General features: G+C 54.0%; 1 protein-coding gene across 2 annotated transcripts in view; it reads right to left on the minus strand.

The window, feature by feature from the left end:
* CABIN1 (calcineurin binding protein 1) overlaps positions 1–15,192 on the minus strand; it is a 123,959-nt gene that overhangs the window by 102,485 nt on the left and 6,282 nt on the right. For both annotated transcript variants that reach the window (XM_037158721.2, XM_037158720.2), the window contains exons 2-10: positions 14,691–14,766; positions 13,787–13,879; positions 13,450–13,563; positions 10,358–10,492; positions 9,332–9,512; positions 6,891–7,020; positions 5,384–5,533; positions 2,060–2,346; positions 819–987 (exon numbers count right to left, since the gene is read on the minus strand). In XM_037158721.2, the coding sequence (XP_037014616.2) occupies positions 819–987; positions 2,060–2,346; positions 5,384–5,533; positions 6,891–7,020; positions 9,332–9,512; positions 10,358–10,492; positions 13,450–13,563; positions 13,787–13,879; positions 14,691–14,693 (1,262 nt within the window). In that variant the 5' untranslated portion in view covers positions 14,694–14,766. The remainder of the gene's footprint in view (positions 1–818; positions 988–2,059; positions 2,347–5,383; positions 5,534–6,890; positions 7,021–9,331; positions 9,513–10,357; positions 10,493–13,449; positions 13,564–13,786; positions 13,880–14,690; positions 14,767–15,192) is intronic.

Consider the following 15,192-nt stretch of genomic DNA (forward strand, 5'->3'; position numbering starts at 1 on the left):
TAGACGTCAGAAGGCAGACGGATGATGGACAGCAGAAAGTGAGCTGTTTTCTCCACTCGGCTTAGGGTGGGTGGAGGGGAACACCAAGAATCCCACCCAAATAAGAAAAAGAAAGAGGAAAAAAAGAAGTCCATCCACTGGCACCATAAACCCCAGGACGGCTCCAGAACCGAGGGCCCTGGAGCCCCTCAGGAAGGGGAAAAGGCAGGGACAAAACTCAGGAGGGCTGGTGAGAATCTACAGAAGGAGCACCAGGGTCCAGGACTCCCAGCTCCAGGCTACCTGGCCCCTGGTCCTCCCTGCGAGGCTCCTCCGAGGAACACTACCAGACGGTGAAACTGGGAAGGACTTACCAGCCCACCCTCCACCTCCTCCTAATGGGAGGAGACGCTGCTGAGCCTGGAGAAACCAGACAAGCACCGTCCCTGAAAGCAGAAGGCGGGCCTCTTCCGTGGGGTTTCCTGATGTTTGCATCCAAGGAACAGCAGCCCCAGGCCTTCCACACGTGAGTGTGAGTGCACAGGGACATGAGTGTGTCACCCTAGAGAAGAGGAATCCACTCATCTCTTGAGGGCCCTGGAAGTGCCCGGTCTTCCAAAGGAAGTGCAAGCCATGGTCCTGCCCTCAGGAAATTCAGAGGCAGGAGAGGCAAGAAAAACCCTAGACCCCCACCCAGCAAGGTCCGTGCTCCGGTCACTTGCACAGATGTTACGGGAAAACGGCAGAGGTGCCCAGAAAGGGCGGCGATGGAATCCGAAACACTGGTGGTGTGGGTTGAAAGTGTGTGTGTCTGTAAACGGAAAAAGCATGCACTGTACCTGGACGGCAAGAACTTCATCAGAAGCTCCTGGAAGTCTACTTTCTCTTCTTTCTTGCACTTGGTGTTTCGGACACGGGCAGACCGCCGCTTTGCTGTCTCCCCATTGTCTTCGGAAATTTTCTTCCGCTTCACTCCCTTCTTGGCTTTATCGCCCCCAGAAATGTCACCTTTGCAAAGAGTGCAAATAGGAATCGCACACAGGGATGAGGCACGAAAACGCAGCACGAGGAGCATGGGGCCCTCTCTCAGTCTCTGCCAGCGAGTTTAACCTTTACCTTCCTTAACATTCGAGAAATCTCCCATCTCTCCTTTAACAACAGCATTCTGAGTACAGTTCATTTCCAACTGCCTAACCCTCACCCCTTTCTCGAACCCACGGAGCCCATGAGCTCAAACTCGAAACTCCTTCCCTGGCTATAGAACACCAGGGCCTAGGAGTCAAATGTTCCTGGTCCCACCCCGCATGCTGGGTGGTTCCAAGGGCCTCTGCAGCCTCGTGAATGAACCTGGGTGAGAGAGAGAGAGTGGCAGCAACCCTGACTCTACCGTCTGCTCAGGACCCTGAGCACCCAGGGACACGATGGGGGTGAAAGAACAACGTGACTTACATAAGGGCAGAGGAGCGTCACACATGATTAAGTCAAAAAGTTAGAAACAGTCACGTGTGTGCTCATCCAGCAACTTCTTTAACTGCTAGATATTTTTCAGTGACAGAAAATCAAGAAAAGCCTTGGGAGTTTTTGTCTGAAATCTTTTGCAACCCCAATGATGATAAAAATCGGTAAAACCATTCAAAAAAACACTACCACACGTGGTGGTAGCTGTGCCGACTACGTTTTCAGGCTGCAGCGCTCGGCCCATTAGTGCACAGCGGTGCCGAGTGCTTGGCACGTGGCTGGCGACTGGCAGAGCTGACAGAAGGACCTGCCGACTCACACCTCACAAGGTGGAAGAGCAGGACCTACCAGCCGGGTGTAGAGTGGTCCCGAGGAACTGCATCGCCAAGCCCCAACCCCTTCCCTGAGGGGCTTCGTTACTGAAGCAGCCCCCAAGGAGCAAAAGCCCCAAAGGAGCCGCAGCCCAGAAGCAGGCAGAGAGGCTCTTCTGCGGGTCCAGGGGCTCCTGCTTAAACCTCATGTCCCTCTGAAGAGACCAGGGCCACCCAAGATCCGTTCCTGCCAGCAAACTGGGTCCCCCCAGGAGCCAAGCCCAGAAGGTCTCCCCAGAAGGCCTACTCACCCATAGGGACGCCTGCCTCCAGGAGGCTGGGACTGTGCAGTGGGAAGCTGGCCGTGGCCACGGGGGAGTAGGAAAGCACAGGCTCTGCCACGGTCACAGAGGGGTTGGCACTGACAGGGCTTGGCTGGATCACGCTGACAGACGCCACTACCACAGAGGGCACCAGAGGCTGGCTGGGGTCCTGGTAGTCAGAAAGGTCGATCCTCTTGCCAAGGCTGGGCCGCGGGGGCTCGCAGGTAGTGAGGTGGTTGTACATGGCCAGCAAACTCTCTCCGAGGCACTTCCAGCTGCAAGAAGACAGTCACCACCGTTGGCCAGCACCCCACGGCAAGGTGCTCTGGACACAGGGCCAGCTGGCCTATGAAGAGGCAGCAGAGCTGGCCACGGGGCTGTCATCCCCACAGGTGCAGGAGAGTTGTCATGGCTTTGTCACTGTCATTACTGGCAAAATCTTGAGTTTAACACAGCTGAGATGGAGCAGCTGGAGCAGGGCAGGGGCCTAGCATCCTCCCCGCACTCCCTCAGAAGCCCTGACCCACCTCAGCCTCAGGCACCTTCAGCCCCGACCAGGCATCAAAACCACTGACTCACTTTGCAAGCTCCTTCCCTGCAGGTCAAGTCTTTGAAGCATCAGTGACATTTCTCTGCTGCCACCAATATGGGGTTTTTGCAGGGGGGAGAGGAAGGGGAAGGCTGCCGACAAGGACGGGGTCTGAACAGCTAAATGGGCTCCTGGGCAGGGTCTCTTGGGAGCAGCATCACAGTGGGTCCCCACGTGGGCCAGAGCTGCTGGAGGGCAAACCAAGCCACTATGTGTTACGGCGTGGTGGGGTGTGCGGTGTCACGTTATGGTATGGTGTGATGTGCAGTCTCTGTTGTGGCATGTGTTGTATATTATGTTGAGTTTTGGTCAATGACATTGAATGGCACGATATATCCATCCATCCATCCATCCATCCATCCATCAGCCTGAATGCTCTAAGGCTAAAACCCGAATTCTTGGCCTGGCCCCACGGTGCTGCCCAGCCAGCTGGCCCAGCTGCATCTCACGCCTGCCCCACACTGCTGCCAGGCTAGCCTTCTCTCAGGTCTGCAGACTCGCACTTCCGCACACCACGGGGCCTTCGAACAGGCTGCCCTCTGCCCACAAACAATGCTCCCACTCACGCCTCCACCCCTATGCCTGGTCAGTGTCCACTCTTCCATCAGGCTCCTGCTCTGGTACCCAAGCCTTCTCACCCCCAAGGCAGTGTGGACCCCCCCGTGCTGTGCTTCTGTCCTCACGGTGCCCATCAGCTTGGGGGTGTGCTCCTTCTGGGTGACTAACTGCCCCCGGGGAGGGACCGGGCCCCACTATGTTGAGCCCCCAGCACACAGCACAGTGCCTGGCATGAAGCTGGCACCCAATAAATACTGCAGAAGGCATGAAAGGATGGTACTTCAAAATCCAGAATCTAACCCAGTGGGGGCTCCTAGAACTGTAAGGGGTTTCTTACTATTCTTTTCCTGCCTTCAGTGAGGGCTACGTCCAGACAGGGGAGAACCTGCTCATCAGCTGCGTTGTGCTGGATACTTAAAGACACCGACTTCATTCACTCGTGCAGACCATGGGACAGCAAAGTGTGGCCCTCCGCACTTTTACACGGCTAAGAATGGTTTTCACACACACACACACACACACACACACACACACACACACACACACAGATGGTACCCAGCCCACAGTCTAGGTATTTACTGTCTGGTTCTTTACAGGCAAAGTGTGCCAAATCCTGGAATAGATGGTGGTTACTTTTATTTTTATTTTATTTTATTTACCTTTAGAGGGGAAGGGAAGGAGAGAGGGAGAGAGTATCAATGTATGGTTACCTCTCCTGTGTCCCCTGCTGGGACTGGCCTGCAACCCAGGCATGTGCCCTGACTGGGAATCGAACCTCGATTCTTTGGTTCACAGGCCCGCACTCAATCCACTGAGCTACACCAGCCAGGGCCCAGATGGTGGTTACTTTAAAGCCAAACGCCCTTTGCTCCCAGATAGAGAACCTCCACAATCTGCCTGTACTGGCCCAACCCCATGCTTACCTAGCAAGCAACACCCCCCTCAGCCAAACCACCCTCCTCATGCTTCCATTTGGCCTTCACCCTGCGCTACACAGGGTGGCCGTGACCACAGCTCACAACTTCTCTTCTCCAGCGACATCACCACAGTCCCTCAGAGCATCATTCCTCAGGACTTCTGCTCCTTCGCTGTAACAGGGAGGTACCCAGGGCCCTTCCAACACCCTCCGCCCTCTTGGTTAGGGAGCCCACACTCACGACAGGATGGGGCTCCTGACCCAGCGAACGAAACAGCAGGAAGAGCACCTGCCAGGAGCCCAAAGCATCCCAAAGCGCAGCCCTGTCTCCCTGGCCACCTCAATGCCTGTGTGGGAGATACTCCTGGGCAACTCGACACCCAGGCACAGACAAGCAGCAGCAGTGACCTGTGTCAGGGCCAGCCCTTCCTGGGTGTGCACCCAGTGCCAGCTCTGTGCTGGCCACCAGGCGTTACGTTTACCTATTATCACGACTCCACAAGAGAAGGACATTGCCCTCCCCGCTTTCAGGGAGTGGCATATAACACCTCCAGGGTCACCCAGCCAGGGGTGCCAAGGTTAGGCCCAGGTCCATCTGATCCAGGACAGGACAGGAGCGACAGGCCACTGTATGACAAAGCCTCTGCATATGAGGAGGAAAGAAGGGACGCTGCTGCCATGGCATGTTAAATTAAAAGATTCAAGACTCAATGGCGGGATTTTAAAGACAGAAACTGCGTGCCAGGTCACACTGAGATGCTAAAATTACCGCAGTTCCACTGGGCTGCTAACAGTGGCTCGTCCTGCCCAGGCTGCGGCCGGGCATGGAGGCGGCTCTCACACACCAGGGGCCCTGGAGGGAGAACACAGGCTTGCGAGCCAGGCAACCCAGACCTGCGGTCAACTGCAGGCTTCCCACTCACCATTCGGCTGCTCTGAACCTGGCTTCTACCCGCCAAGGGTTTGCAGATGTTAGTTTCCTTTTCCTATCAGAGTGGGGCAGATCCAGAGGGACTTACAGGAATGTGGCAGGTGGCTGGGGTCAAGGATGGCAACAGTGAAGAGGGACTTAGACTACACCTACTTGGGACAGGCCTGGCTGCTTCTCAGCGGTCAAAATGTAGGCCACAGGCCTCCAGCCACGTCAGTGTGCACCCAGGCCCCACCCACACCACCAGCCTCGGGTCAGTCTCCCTCTCGTGTGGGGCCCACAGCCGACCCAGCAGCCCCAGAGAGCCGGGTAACCTACGTGAAGAAGGGGATGGGCTGCACCAGCTTCAGGTCTGGCTCCTTCTCCCGCACGGTCAGCGCTTGCCTCTTCCTCCGCAGCCCCAGGGCCTCATCTACGATGGCCTGCGTCTCCGCTGCACTCACCGACACGTCGTGGATTGACATGTCACTAACGGCACAGCGTGGAAGAGGGGAGAAATTACGATGTTACAAACCAGAGCCAAAGCTGAGATTTTACAGGCAGGGATGCAGTTAATACCCTTTAATCTACATCAATTATTTCCACAAATAAAATAAGCACTGGAGTCTGGCCTCGGAAGGGCAGTAATTAGCATTCTCGATACCCACATACACTCGAAATGACTAACACCCTTTGTTCCTTCCACAAGTCAAAATTGAGCTAGGGTTTTCCCATGTATTAACGGTATCAGAGTAATGTCAAAAGCCACAGGAAAACAAAATCTTACTCTCTATTTATGGAAGAAACTTAAGTTAACGAGGCCATCCTGCCATCCTAACATGGAGTCATAGGCCAGCCAAGCTCACCACAGTCTACGGCGTCTCCAAACGACAAAAAGGGCGGGGCTCTGAGGCCCCAGGTGCCCTCCCCCAGACACCCCTGTGCTGAGGTGGCCCAGCAGCACCTGCCCCCGTCCAGGCTGTCCTGACATTCCCCCATCAGGGTTCCACCTCAGAGCCACTTGCTTAAGGACTCTCCTGTTTTATGTCTCTCTCCAAAGGTTGGTCTCCTCAGGACAGATATGAACAAGAGACAGCCTTATAGGGACAGACTGAGATAAATAACGCCCCTCCCACCAGCTGAGTTCCAGGGGCCAGGGAGACACCAGAGGGCAGAGGAGTTGGTTTGGCTGGAGGGCTGGGGCAGGGAGGCGGCCTGAGGTTGGAAGGCGCCGGTAGGTAGCCCAAGAGCTGGAACACAAAGGAGGCGCCACAGCACAGCACAGGGAGAGGTGGGAGGACAGTGCTCCACGTGAGGGCCCAGCGGGAGTGCAGGACAGGACAGAGCACCATGGGACCAGGCCAAGAATCACCCAGGGACCTGAGATAGTTCTCTTCCTGGGGGATGGAGAGGCAGAACTGCCAAGGACCCCCTGGGCAATGCTGTTAAGCATGGGTTTTCTTCTGGAGCCGAGGCAGGGATGGCACAGGGTACGGGGTGTATGTAGGAGCAAAATCCTGGAAAGGGAAAAGGCAAGTGTCGAGGACTCATGGTGGACATCAGGCTACTATAAGCAGCCAGAGAAGAGCTGGCTGTCACCAAGAGCTCGTGGGGCAGTGGGGAAGGAAGGCAGCAGCCAGCCAAGCAGGTGGCGCTGAGGTCAGGCACACGGCTGAGTGATGAACAATGCCGGTTCACAGAGGATGATGAAGGCAATGAAGCTCGGGGGCTCATCCTCTAGGTCAGGACCTCAGAGAACCAGGTGCACACACCTCCTGATACTCACCAGCCACTCAGGCAGGGAAGAAGCCGGTGCAGACCCGAGAAGGTGAGAGGCAGGACCTACCATTTAAGAAACATTCGGAGGGAGTCTTTCCGGAGGCAAGGCTGCTCCTCAAAGATCTTCTCCTTGAGAACCAGCCCTTTGCTGTACCGGCAATCCTTCTCCAAAGCTTTGCAGATGAAGTACAGACAGGCTGGCAGGGAAAGAGACGGTTAGACTGCTGAGCGCACACTTGAAGCTCTGACCCTGCCAGTCAATATCAGGAATAGGCTCCTGCTCTAGAATCAAAGAAATGGACAGTAAACAATAACAGGATCCCATTTTAACTGAGTCAGTCAGGAAAGGTTTCTGAAAACAATATGACCCACAGCACAGCGGGCAACCCAAGCACTGCTGGGGAGGACAGACTGAGTGACCGTGGCAGAGAACCACAGGCGTTACGCACGGCTGACCCAGCACGCCCACCACTAGGAGTTGCTGTAAAAACCTGCAGGCCCACAATAATTAGCTACCGGCTAATTGCAAAACAGCCTTCGAAACAAATCAGGAACCATTCAGTCCCCTGTCACGGGAGCCTGGTTGAGGAAGGTGTCCCCAGTCCTCACACTGCTGAGAAACCAGTGCACAGAGGTGAGGGGCCTGCTTCCTGACCAAAAGGAAGGCCACAAGACAGCGGGGGGAGAGGCAGGGGACAGTCACAGCGCAACTCCATTTGTACACAAAGTTATGGTATCTCTGGACCACAGTGGACAAGAGGGTGACCAGCAGTGGCTTCCAAGAGAAAACCAGGGAGGCCCTGGGCATCTGAACGATGCCAGTTCCCAGCAGGCATTTCAGCCTCAGCACAGCCAACCAACCCGCAGAGGGAAAGCTCGAGAAGTCTCAAGGGGACAAGAGGTGGTCAGCAGGCATTAACCCCAAGCACCCCTGCCTGCTCACCTCAAACCTCTCGATGCCACTGGGAATCGATTTAACAAGCCGCTTTCCCTCGTGGGTTTATAGGAGTGTCATACCCACCAGGGCTCTCATGGACACACCTGCTCTCCCTGCCTAGCCCAAGTTTACCAAGCACAACCTCTCCTGCCACGAGCGGGGCTGCCGAGAACTGCACCCGATGGCCAGGGACAACGGGCTGAACACTGACGACCCAAGCTGCCAGAAGAGCATGCCAGAAGAAAGTAAAGGCCTCTGGAAGAAGAAACTCCTGGCGTCAAAATAGTGCCCCGCAGGGGCTCCCACATCCTGCTGGTAGGAGTAAAAACCTGAGCAACCACCCAGAGAAAGGGCGCAAGAACATTCACAGCAGCATTACGCAAAAGCCCAAATCTGGAGACAACCCAGACGTCTGAGCCCAGGACACTCAACTTGCGTATGCGCACAACAGACGACATGATGATAAAAAGAGGCCTGGCGCACACCGCGCCTCCCCGGGTGCACAAGCCCAGACCGGACGGCCATGGCCAGGAAGCTGGGCTGAGAAGAGAACCCGCCGCCATCTGACGCCACCTAGAGGAGGAGGCTTTACAGGACGCAGAGCTCATCTCTGGTGACAAAAGGGAGAAACCAAGGTCCCCTCCATGGGGAGCAGTGACTGGAAAGACACCGGAAACAGCCTGCCTTCTAGGGTTCTGCAAATGTTTGCACCTTCACGCGTTTTCACATGTACAAACTGAAGGCCCTCAGGTGGGCACTTTATTGTGTATGTGTTTTATCTCAATTTAAAAGATTTAAAAAGTGGCTGCAGCTGAGGTCAGGTAAGCAGGCTCTAGTGCTCCATCCTGGTGCTATTTGCCCTTCAAAAGGAAAGGAAAAGTCCCCTGCAAGTCAGCTTCTCAGGCACGCACCCTGGATGTGACAAGTGCTCATGAGCATGTCTGTCGTGAAAAGAATGACCAGGCTATGGGGGGACCAGCCTGCAGCAGCCTGGCTCAGCACACTCCCAGAGGACCACCCTTGTACCGCAGAGAGCACGCAGAAGAGCCAACCCCATGGGAGGCCCAGAACCCCCAAGGCCACAACACTGAATCAGTGCCTGCCTGGGGACCAGTGTGCCATGGGGCAGAAGTGTTCTCTGCAGAGCAGAGGAGCTGAAGCAGCTGGAAGGCAGACCGCGGCTCTGTCTGGCAGAGGTCTTTGCAGCAGCCATGCCGCTCTGCGAAGGAACAGGCCGCTTCAAGACATAGTGAGCTCCCTGGCACCAGAAAAAGTCAAGCTGCGGCCAGGAGCCGTCTGTCAGCAAGTTATAGAAATGGGTCTGGCGGAATGGCACAACACGGGGATGCTCAGAGAGCATGCTCCTTGCCACTGTAATACACTCAGTAAGTTTCAATGGCGTGAGAAAGACGAGGAGAACAAGCCTGGATGCAGAAATGCCTCCATTCTCCCTGGTTATCAGGCAAAAAAGCTGTCGGTGTTAACTCTGGCTCCCGGAGTCCCCAAGCCACCCTCCCCCCTCTGTCCCCAAAACACAAGCACCCAAGAGAAAGCAGTAAAGCCTGACTCACTTGTGTAGTCACTGAGGGTATACAGGACAGTGATGAGGTTGTCCAGGCAGGGCCAGTGGTCAGGGTTGCACCGCAGCCCTTCCTCAAAGGCGTGGCGGGCCAGGGGGACCCGGATGAGCCTCAGGGCCACGTGTCCGATTTTATACCAGAGGTTGACGTCTGTGGAGTCCAGCATGACCGCCTGCAAGCAGCACACACAGAAGAGGCACGCACCTGTCAGCTCCCTTGGAGCAGGCGACTGTGGTGGCGGGAGGGGCACGGCACCAGCCCCCCCCCAAACCACCCAGGCAAACAGCAAACAGCAGATAGATTTACCCAATTCAGAACACTTTCTTACGTATTTTGTCACTCTGAATGGCCGTATTTCTCATACATCTGACAGAAGTGAAAGAAGTAGAATTAAAAGAAAATATGAGAGCCCTGTGGGATTCTAGGAAGATTCTGGGTTCTGGAGATAAACCTCGGTTCACACCCCTGTTCCTGCCTGGACAGTGGCACGACCCTGAACCTCCGTGTCTTCACCGTGAAAATGAGGATGAAGACACTGTCCTTGCAAGACAATGAGAGGGTCAGCACGTGCACAAAAGCAGTCAGCTTGGTGTCCGGCCCTTCAGAGGCGCTTCCAGAGAGGGTGACAATAACAGAGAAAGAACGGCAACACTACCGTGAATGGGCACAGGGTGCCAGGCACCAGGCTCTGTTCTAAGCACTGTGTACATGCCAATTCATTTAACTTCCACAACCGTCCTCTCTGTATTACTTCCACTGCATCGGCGTGGACGTGGAGGCCCAGAGAGATTAAGCTCCTCACCCACAGCCACGTGTGGCCTAGGCGGCGGAGGAAGAGCACACACAGGCCCCGGATCCCCAGGCCTCTCCGAACTCCCCGTGAACAGACCGGGGCCTTGGGGACTGCAGCTCGGTGACACACACTGCAAGTTCTTTCCAACCAACAAGCCGAAATCTCACCCCCTCCACCAAGAACGTTCAAAAACACCAGGGAGGTAAGCACTGCCAAAACTGCACCTCCAGGTAGAATTCCATGGCTGTCTCCAGGTCCTCTCGCTGGGCTGCCAGCTGGGCCAGGTTCTTGTACGTGGAATATTTCAGCATCAGCCCAGGGTGTTTCAACCCCTCTTTCTCATCACCAGATGAAACTGCCTATGAACAAAACAGAGGAATAGAAGTGAAACTACATCCTGAAGCCTGGGCAGGCGGTCAGCAGGAAACCTGGCTTCCACGCTGGCCTCCGCCACAGGCCCGTGGGCCAGTCTGCTGCTACCCTCCACTGGAAAATGAAAGCGCTGCACCAGAGGTCCTTACAGGACTCCTCGGGCTTGGAGCACACAGGGAAGGAAAGCCAGACCACCACGAGGTGGTTTGCAGGTAGTCTGGGCACCAAAAGACATGGACGGAAACCTGAGGATTCAAGTCTGGATGGTGACATTTATGGTATCAGTAAGTCAGCCAATGGGCCTGCACAACAGGTTTGAGGACTTGTCCCCAGGATGGGGACAGCAGGCAGGGCTTGGAGCTTCTCCCAGGCAGCCAGTATCCTTACACATCCCTATAGCAGGAAAAGCACTGAAGTAAGAGCTAGGGAGCTAAGCTCCAGACTCTGTAACTTGTCACTTGACCGTGGACAAGTTACTTTAACTACAAAGTGTGTCCCAAAGAGCTCTGTAACATAAAGACAATAATTCCTAACCTAAATATCCACAGTGAAAATGAGCCTGAAGAGCACAAAGTCTTATGCTTACGTAAAGCATGTTTGCTTTACATAAAGCAAACACAACTGTTGCCCCAGCCACAGGACGCCAAGTGGGAACCAGCTGGCACAGAGAAGTGCTTTCAGGGTGGTGTCCATGTGCCCATCTTGGGACAGATCATATTCATATCAATCTCTGTACTCAGAACAGGCAAGACCCAAGAAACCTTCAAGAAACACCCTTAGACCAATCCAAGGAACCCATCCTAGCACTCTTCAAAGAATCCTGTCAAAAGCACCAAATATCCCAAATAAGGATTCATCTACCGTTTTCTTCTGTCGTCTGGCTCCTGCTGAGGAAAGGTCCCCGAGAAAGGGCTGACACGGGTGGGCCCCAACACCCCGCCCTCCAGCTACAGAACTGTTCCCAAAATGGCGTGAACAGTGACAGAGGCTCTGCATCTCCTGCAGAGACCGACCTGACCTGCTGCACACCTGCAGCAGCAGCCCTCGTAACTGACTTCTATCTGGCTGCCCAGCTGGATTCAGCTGTACTGTCCATTGTCCGTGAGATGCTCCGATGCCCACAGGAGCTGGAAAGCTGACCCCGCCCAGTGTGCCCTCCAGCGAGACTGCACGCTTCCTGGAAGTCGGCTGTGTCCCCAGCCTGTTTACGCCCCATGGTTGTGAGTGAGACTATAATTTCATAATTTAGTTTACTGCTAAGTACCCCAATGCCAGATAAGTGTGAAAAGAAACTTCTCTGTACTTTTCAGTTGTTTACAATGAGCACATTTTACTTTTGTAAGTGAAGAAGGAGAATGCTATAACAATCTTTTGAGTCGGAAAGTGATTATCTAGAGAGATGGACGTACCTACCACTGGAAGGCTGACACACAGCCCTCAGGCAAAGCCCTGTCCCGGCCCCAGGCTGGTGCTGGCCCACCTGGAATCCTCTCTTGCTTAGACTGCCAGCTCAGTGCTGTTTTAGCCCACTCATGTTTCTGAGGCCCGCTCCACTGTGGCCCAACGGGAAGATTCACACCTGAAACACGTCCAGCATCTGGCCCAGAGCTGGCGCTCAGTAAGAGTCGCATAAAATCATTTTCCTTCTCTGGGCCCTCAATCACTTTCTACTAAAGAGGGAAGGGCAGGTCCCAATTCCTACAACTCTCAAGTAATCCTGACAAGCTATAGGATTAGGAGTAGGAAGAGACAACTTGAGGGAGAGAGGGAACAGACCCTTTCTGCTGACTGTTCAGCATCCGCCTCATCAGAGGTAGAAACCATCCGAGGACAGGGCTCAGAACACAAGTGCCTGCCATCCTGGGGCTGTACGAGACGCTGCTCAAGGAAAGGACTACATGGTCCCGAAATGCCTGTGGGACAAAATCTGTCCGTTTGCTCGCATCATCTCTGTGCTGAGTACTTGAAAACAAAAATGATTCCTCTTAATGAAACGCACATCATCTTCCCAAATCAACTCCAGGCTGCAACCATTCCCAAACCTCCAGGTAACATCTCCACGACCCAGCTAACTCACTCACCTAGTACTAGCCGGGTCCCCACGCGGGATCCAGGTCCTGCCCTCCCTGCCTGCCCCTCCACACCATGCCCGTACCTTCCATGTGGCTCTGCTCCCTCAGCCTGTCCCTGTGATGGCATCCCAACCCTTTTCTCTAACTGCATTTTTTCAAAATCCCATGGCACATCCACAAGGGCTCCCCGAACTCCTGGGCTGCCTGGAGTTCAGGCATTTTGCCAAAATGTGCTGCCAACAGGTGGCACATAGGAATCAGACAACCAGGGACTATAATCCTTGCTCTAATTTTTTTTTTTTAGATTTTACTTATTTATTTTTAGAGGGGAACAGAGGGAGAAAGAGAGAGAGAAGCATTGATGTGCAAGAGAAATAGCAATCAGTTGCCTCTCAGGCACCCCCAACTGGGGACCTGGCCCACAACCCAGGCCTACATGCCCTGATCAGGAATCAAACCAGCAACCTTTCAGTTTGCAGGAAGATGCCCAGCCCACTGAGCTATACCAGTCAGGGCTGATGTTTCACCAGTGTGGTAGCTCTGAGCCAACAACACCTTAACTGGCCTCCATTTCCATTACTACAGAATGAGGACAATAACCCGCACTGGCTTGGCAGAGTGGTTGTAAAGATCGAGTAACAGTGACAGCTGGCACGTCCAGAGCTCTTACTACGCACCAGGATCCATTCCACATGCTTCACTGGATTCATTCAACCCTCACAGAAACCCAAGGAGGCGCACACAACTCTACAGGAGGGGAAGCTGAGGGGCAGGGAGGAGAGATAATGTGTCCCAGGTTCCAGCCAAGAAGTGAGAGGGCAGAGGGCAGACCCAGGCCAGGCCACCGGCTCCAGGGCCTGCTGGCCTCTCACCTCCCGCAGCAGGCGTGCCTCCAGCAGCTCATGATAGGCCTTGGCAGACTCCTCGAACTGGTCGTGCTTTTGCAGATCCAGGGCCTTGTGATACAAGGCAAAAGCCTCTGCTTCCTGCAGACACAGACAGGAGATGTTTTCACACAAAGGTTTGTCTTTTTTAAGCCAAAAATGTATGTGATGGGAGCTGCAGTGAAGGCCATGTTCACACTCCAGCCTCCCAGGATCTCAACCCTAAAATCCCACTGAGGATAATCTGAATGCACTGAAAATGAGGAGCCAACTACAGAAATGAGAAGCACAGTCTACCTGCGGAGGAAATCCATGGATTACATACCTGGGCCTCCTTTGTCTGGGTTTTGTGACTTTTAAAGCTTCCTTCATGATCATCCTCAACCGTGGAGCTGGCATTTAAGGCTGCAATTCGAATCTGGAAACAGAAGTTTGATGGAAGAAAAGAGTAGCTTTTAGATGAGAAGTCACCTGTCCCTTCAACAACCCCACTCCATAACCTATTCTGCCTAGAACAGTTTCTCAAGTGGCCACTTCTCAATGCCTTCTCAGAGTGTGGGGAATGAATAATAAATGAGCATCTAGTGAAAAAAGAAGTGTTAAACAGGACAAGGTCTCAGGGTCTGGGCAATTCCTTCTAAATGTTATTCTTGCAAAATGTTAAAATTTAGCACAATGTTTTACAGAGCAGCTGTGAACAGGATAAGCTTCACAAAAATTCAAGGAATAAATGTAGCCAACTGCAAAGAAGAAATCAGTGTGTAATTGACCAAACAGGGTACATTAGCAATGGCTAAGCCCCTCTTCAGGAGACAGCTTTGGGTATGAATTCTGTGTCCTTTAGTTGCTACAACGAGTAAAACTACCTAGGGACAACTGCACCTCATTCTTGAATACAGCACCCATGTGTCCTGGGCAGGGTCCATTGCAAAAGGAATACAGGGTGGGGACACCCAGCCATGACCCAAATAGAGAAAGATCCAGGAATTGGAATAACAGCTTCCAACAAAATGGGTTACCTGTCTCCCTCTCTAGCAACTACGATGAGGCCCCACAAGCCACTTTAACAGAAGTCAAGCATTCACACCCTCAAATGGGCCAACACCGAGGAAGAAGGCTGCCCCACAGTGAGAGCCTTCGGGGCCCACCCAGAAAACGCCCCTTACCCCCAGGAGTGAAGTGAGGGAAGAACACTGACATGGGCAGACAAGGCGAGCCTCAGTCCTTACCATACTCAGAGCTTCAGCACCGCCACCGAGCGCTGCTTCCCATCACCTGCGAAGGCTGCACCTGTCCACAAGTCTCCTGGAGAGGACACAGGACAGAGAGGAGGCCCATGAAGAGCTGAGAATGTCACAGAGCCCGTGGGTCTCCCGGGCTCTAGGCACACAGGCTGTTGAATGACTGCCTCAGGACAGCTGTGTGGTCCATCACATGGGGACCCCCTCTGTCTCTCGGCTTGAGCACGTGCCCTTGCCAGGCAAGGCACCGGGTGCCAGGGCACAGAAGAGTGAGACCAACTCCTGTCCCCGGGCCTCACTGCTCAGCAGAGGCAATGGATCTATAAACAGTTATTTCTTTTTCAAAAGTTGAATAAAACAGAAGCAGGCAACATCTGAGGGTGAAGAAGAATAATTCATTCAAAGGGATCAAGAAAGGTGAGGGAGTGAAATCAGTCAGCCCTTGCATTAGCCTGGACTAAGGAACAGAACGGCAGCGGATCGCAGGGAA

This window comes from Artibeus jamaicensis, unplaced genomic scaffold, assembly GCF_021234435.1.
Source record: "Artibeus jamaicensis isolate MK-2021 breed Jamaican fruit bat unplaced genomic scaffold, CSHL_Jam_final contig_1128, whole genome shotgun sequence".
NCBI lineage: Eukaryota > Metazoa > Chordata > Mammalia > Chiroptera > Phyllostomidae > Artibeus > Artibeus jamaicensis.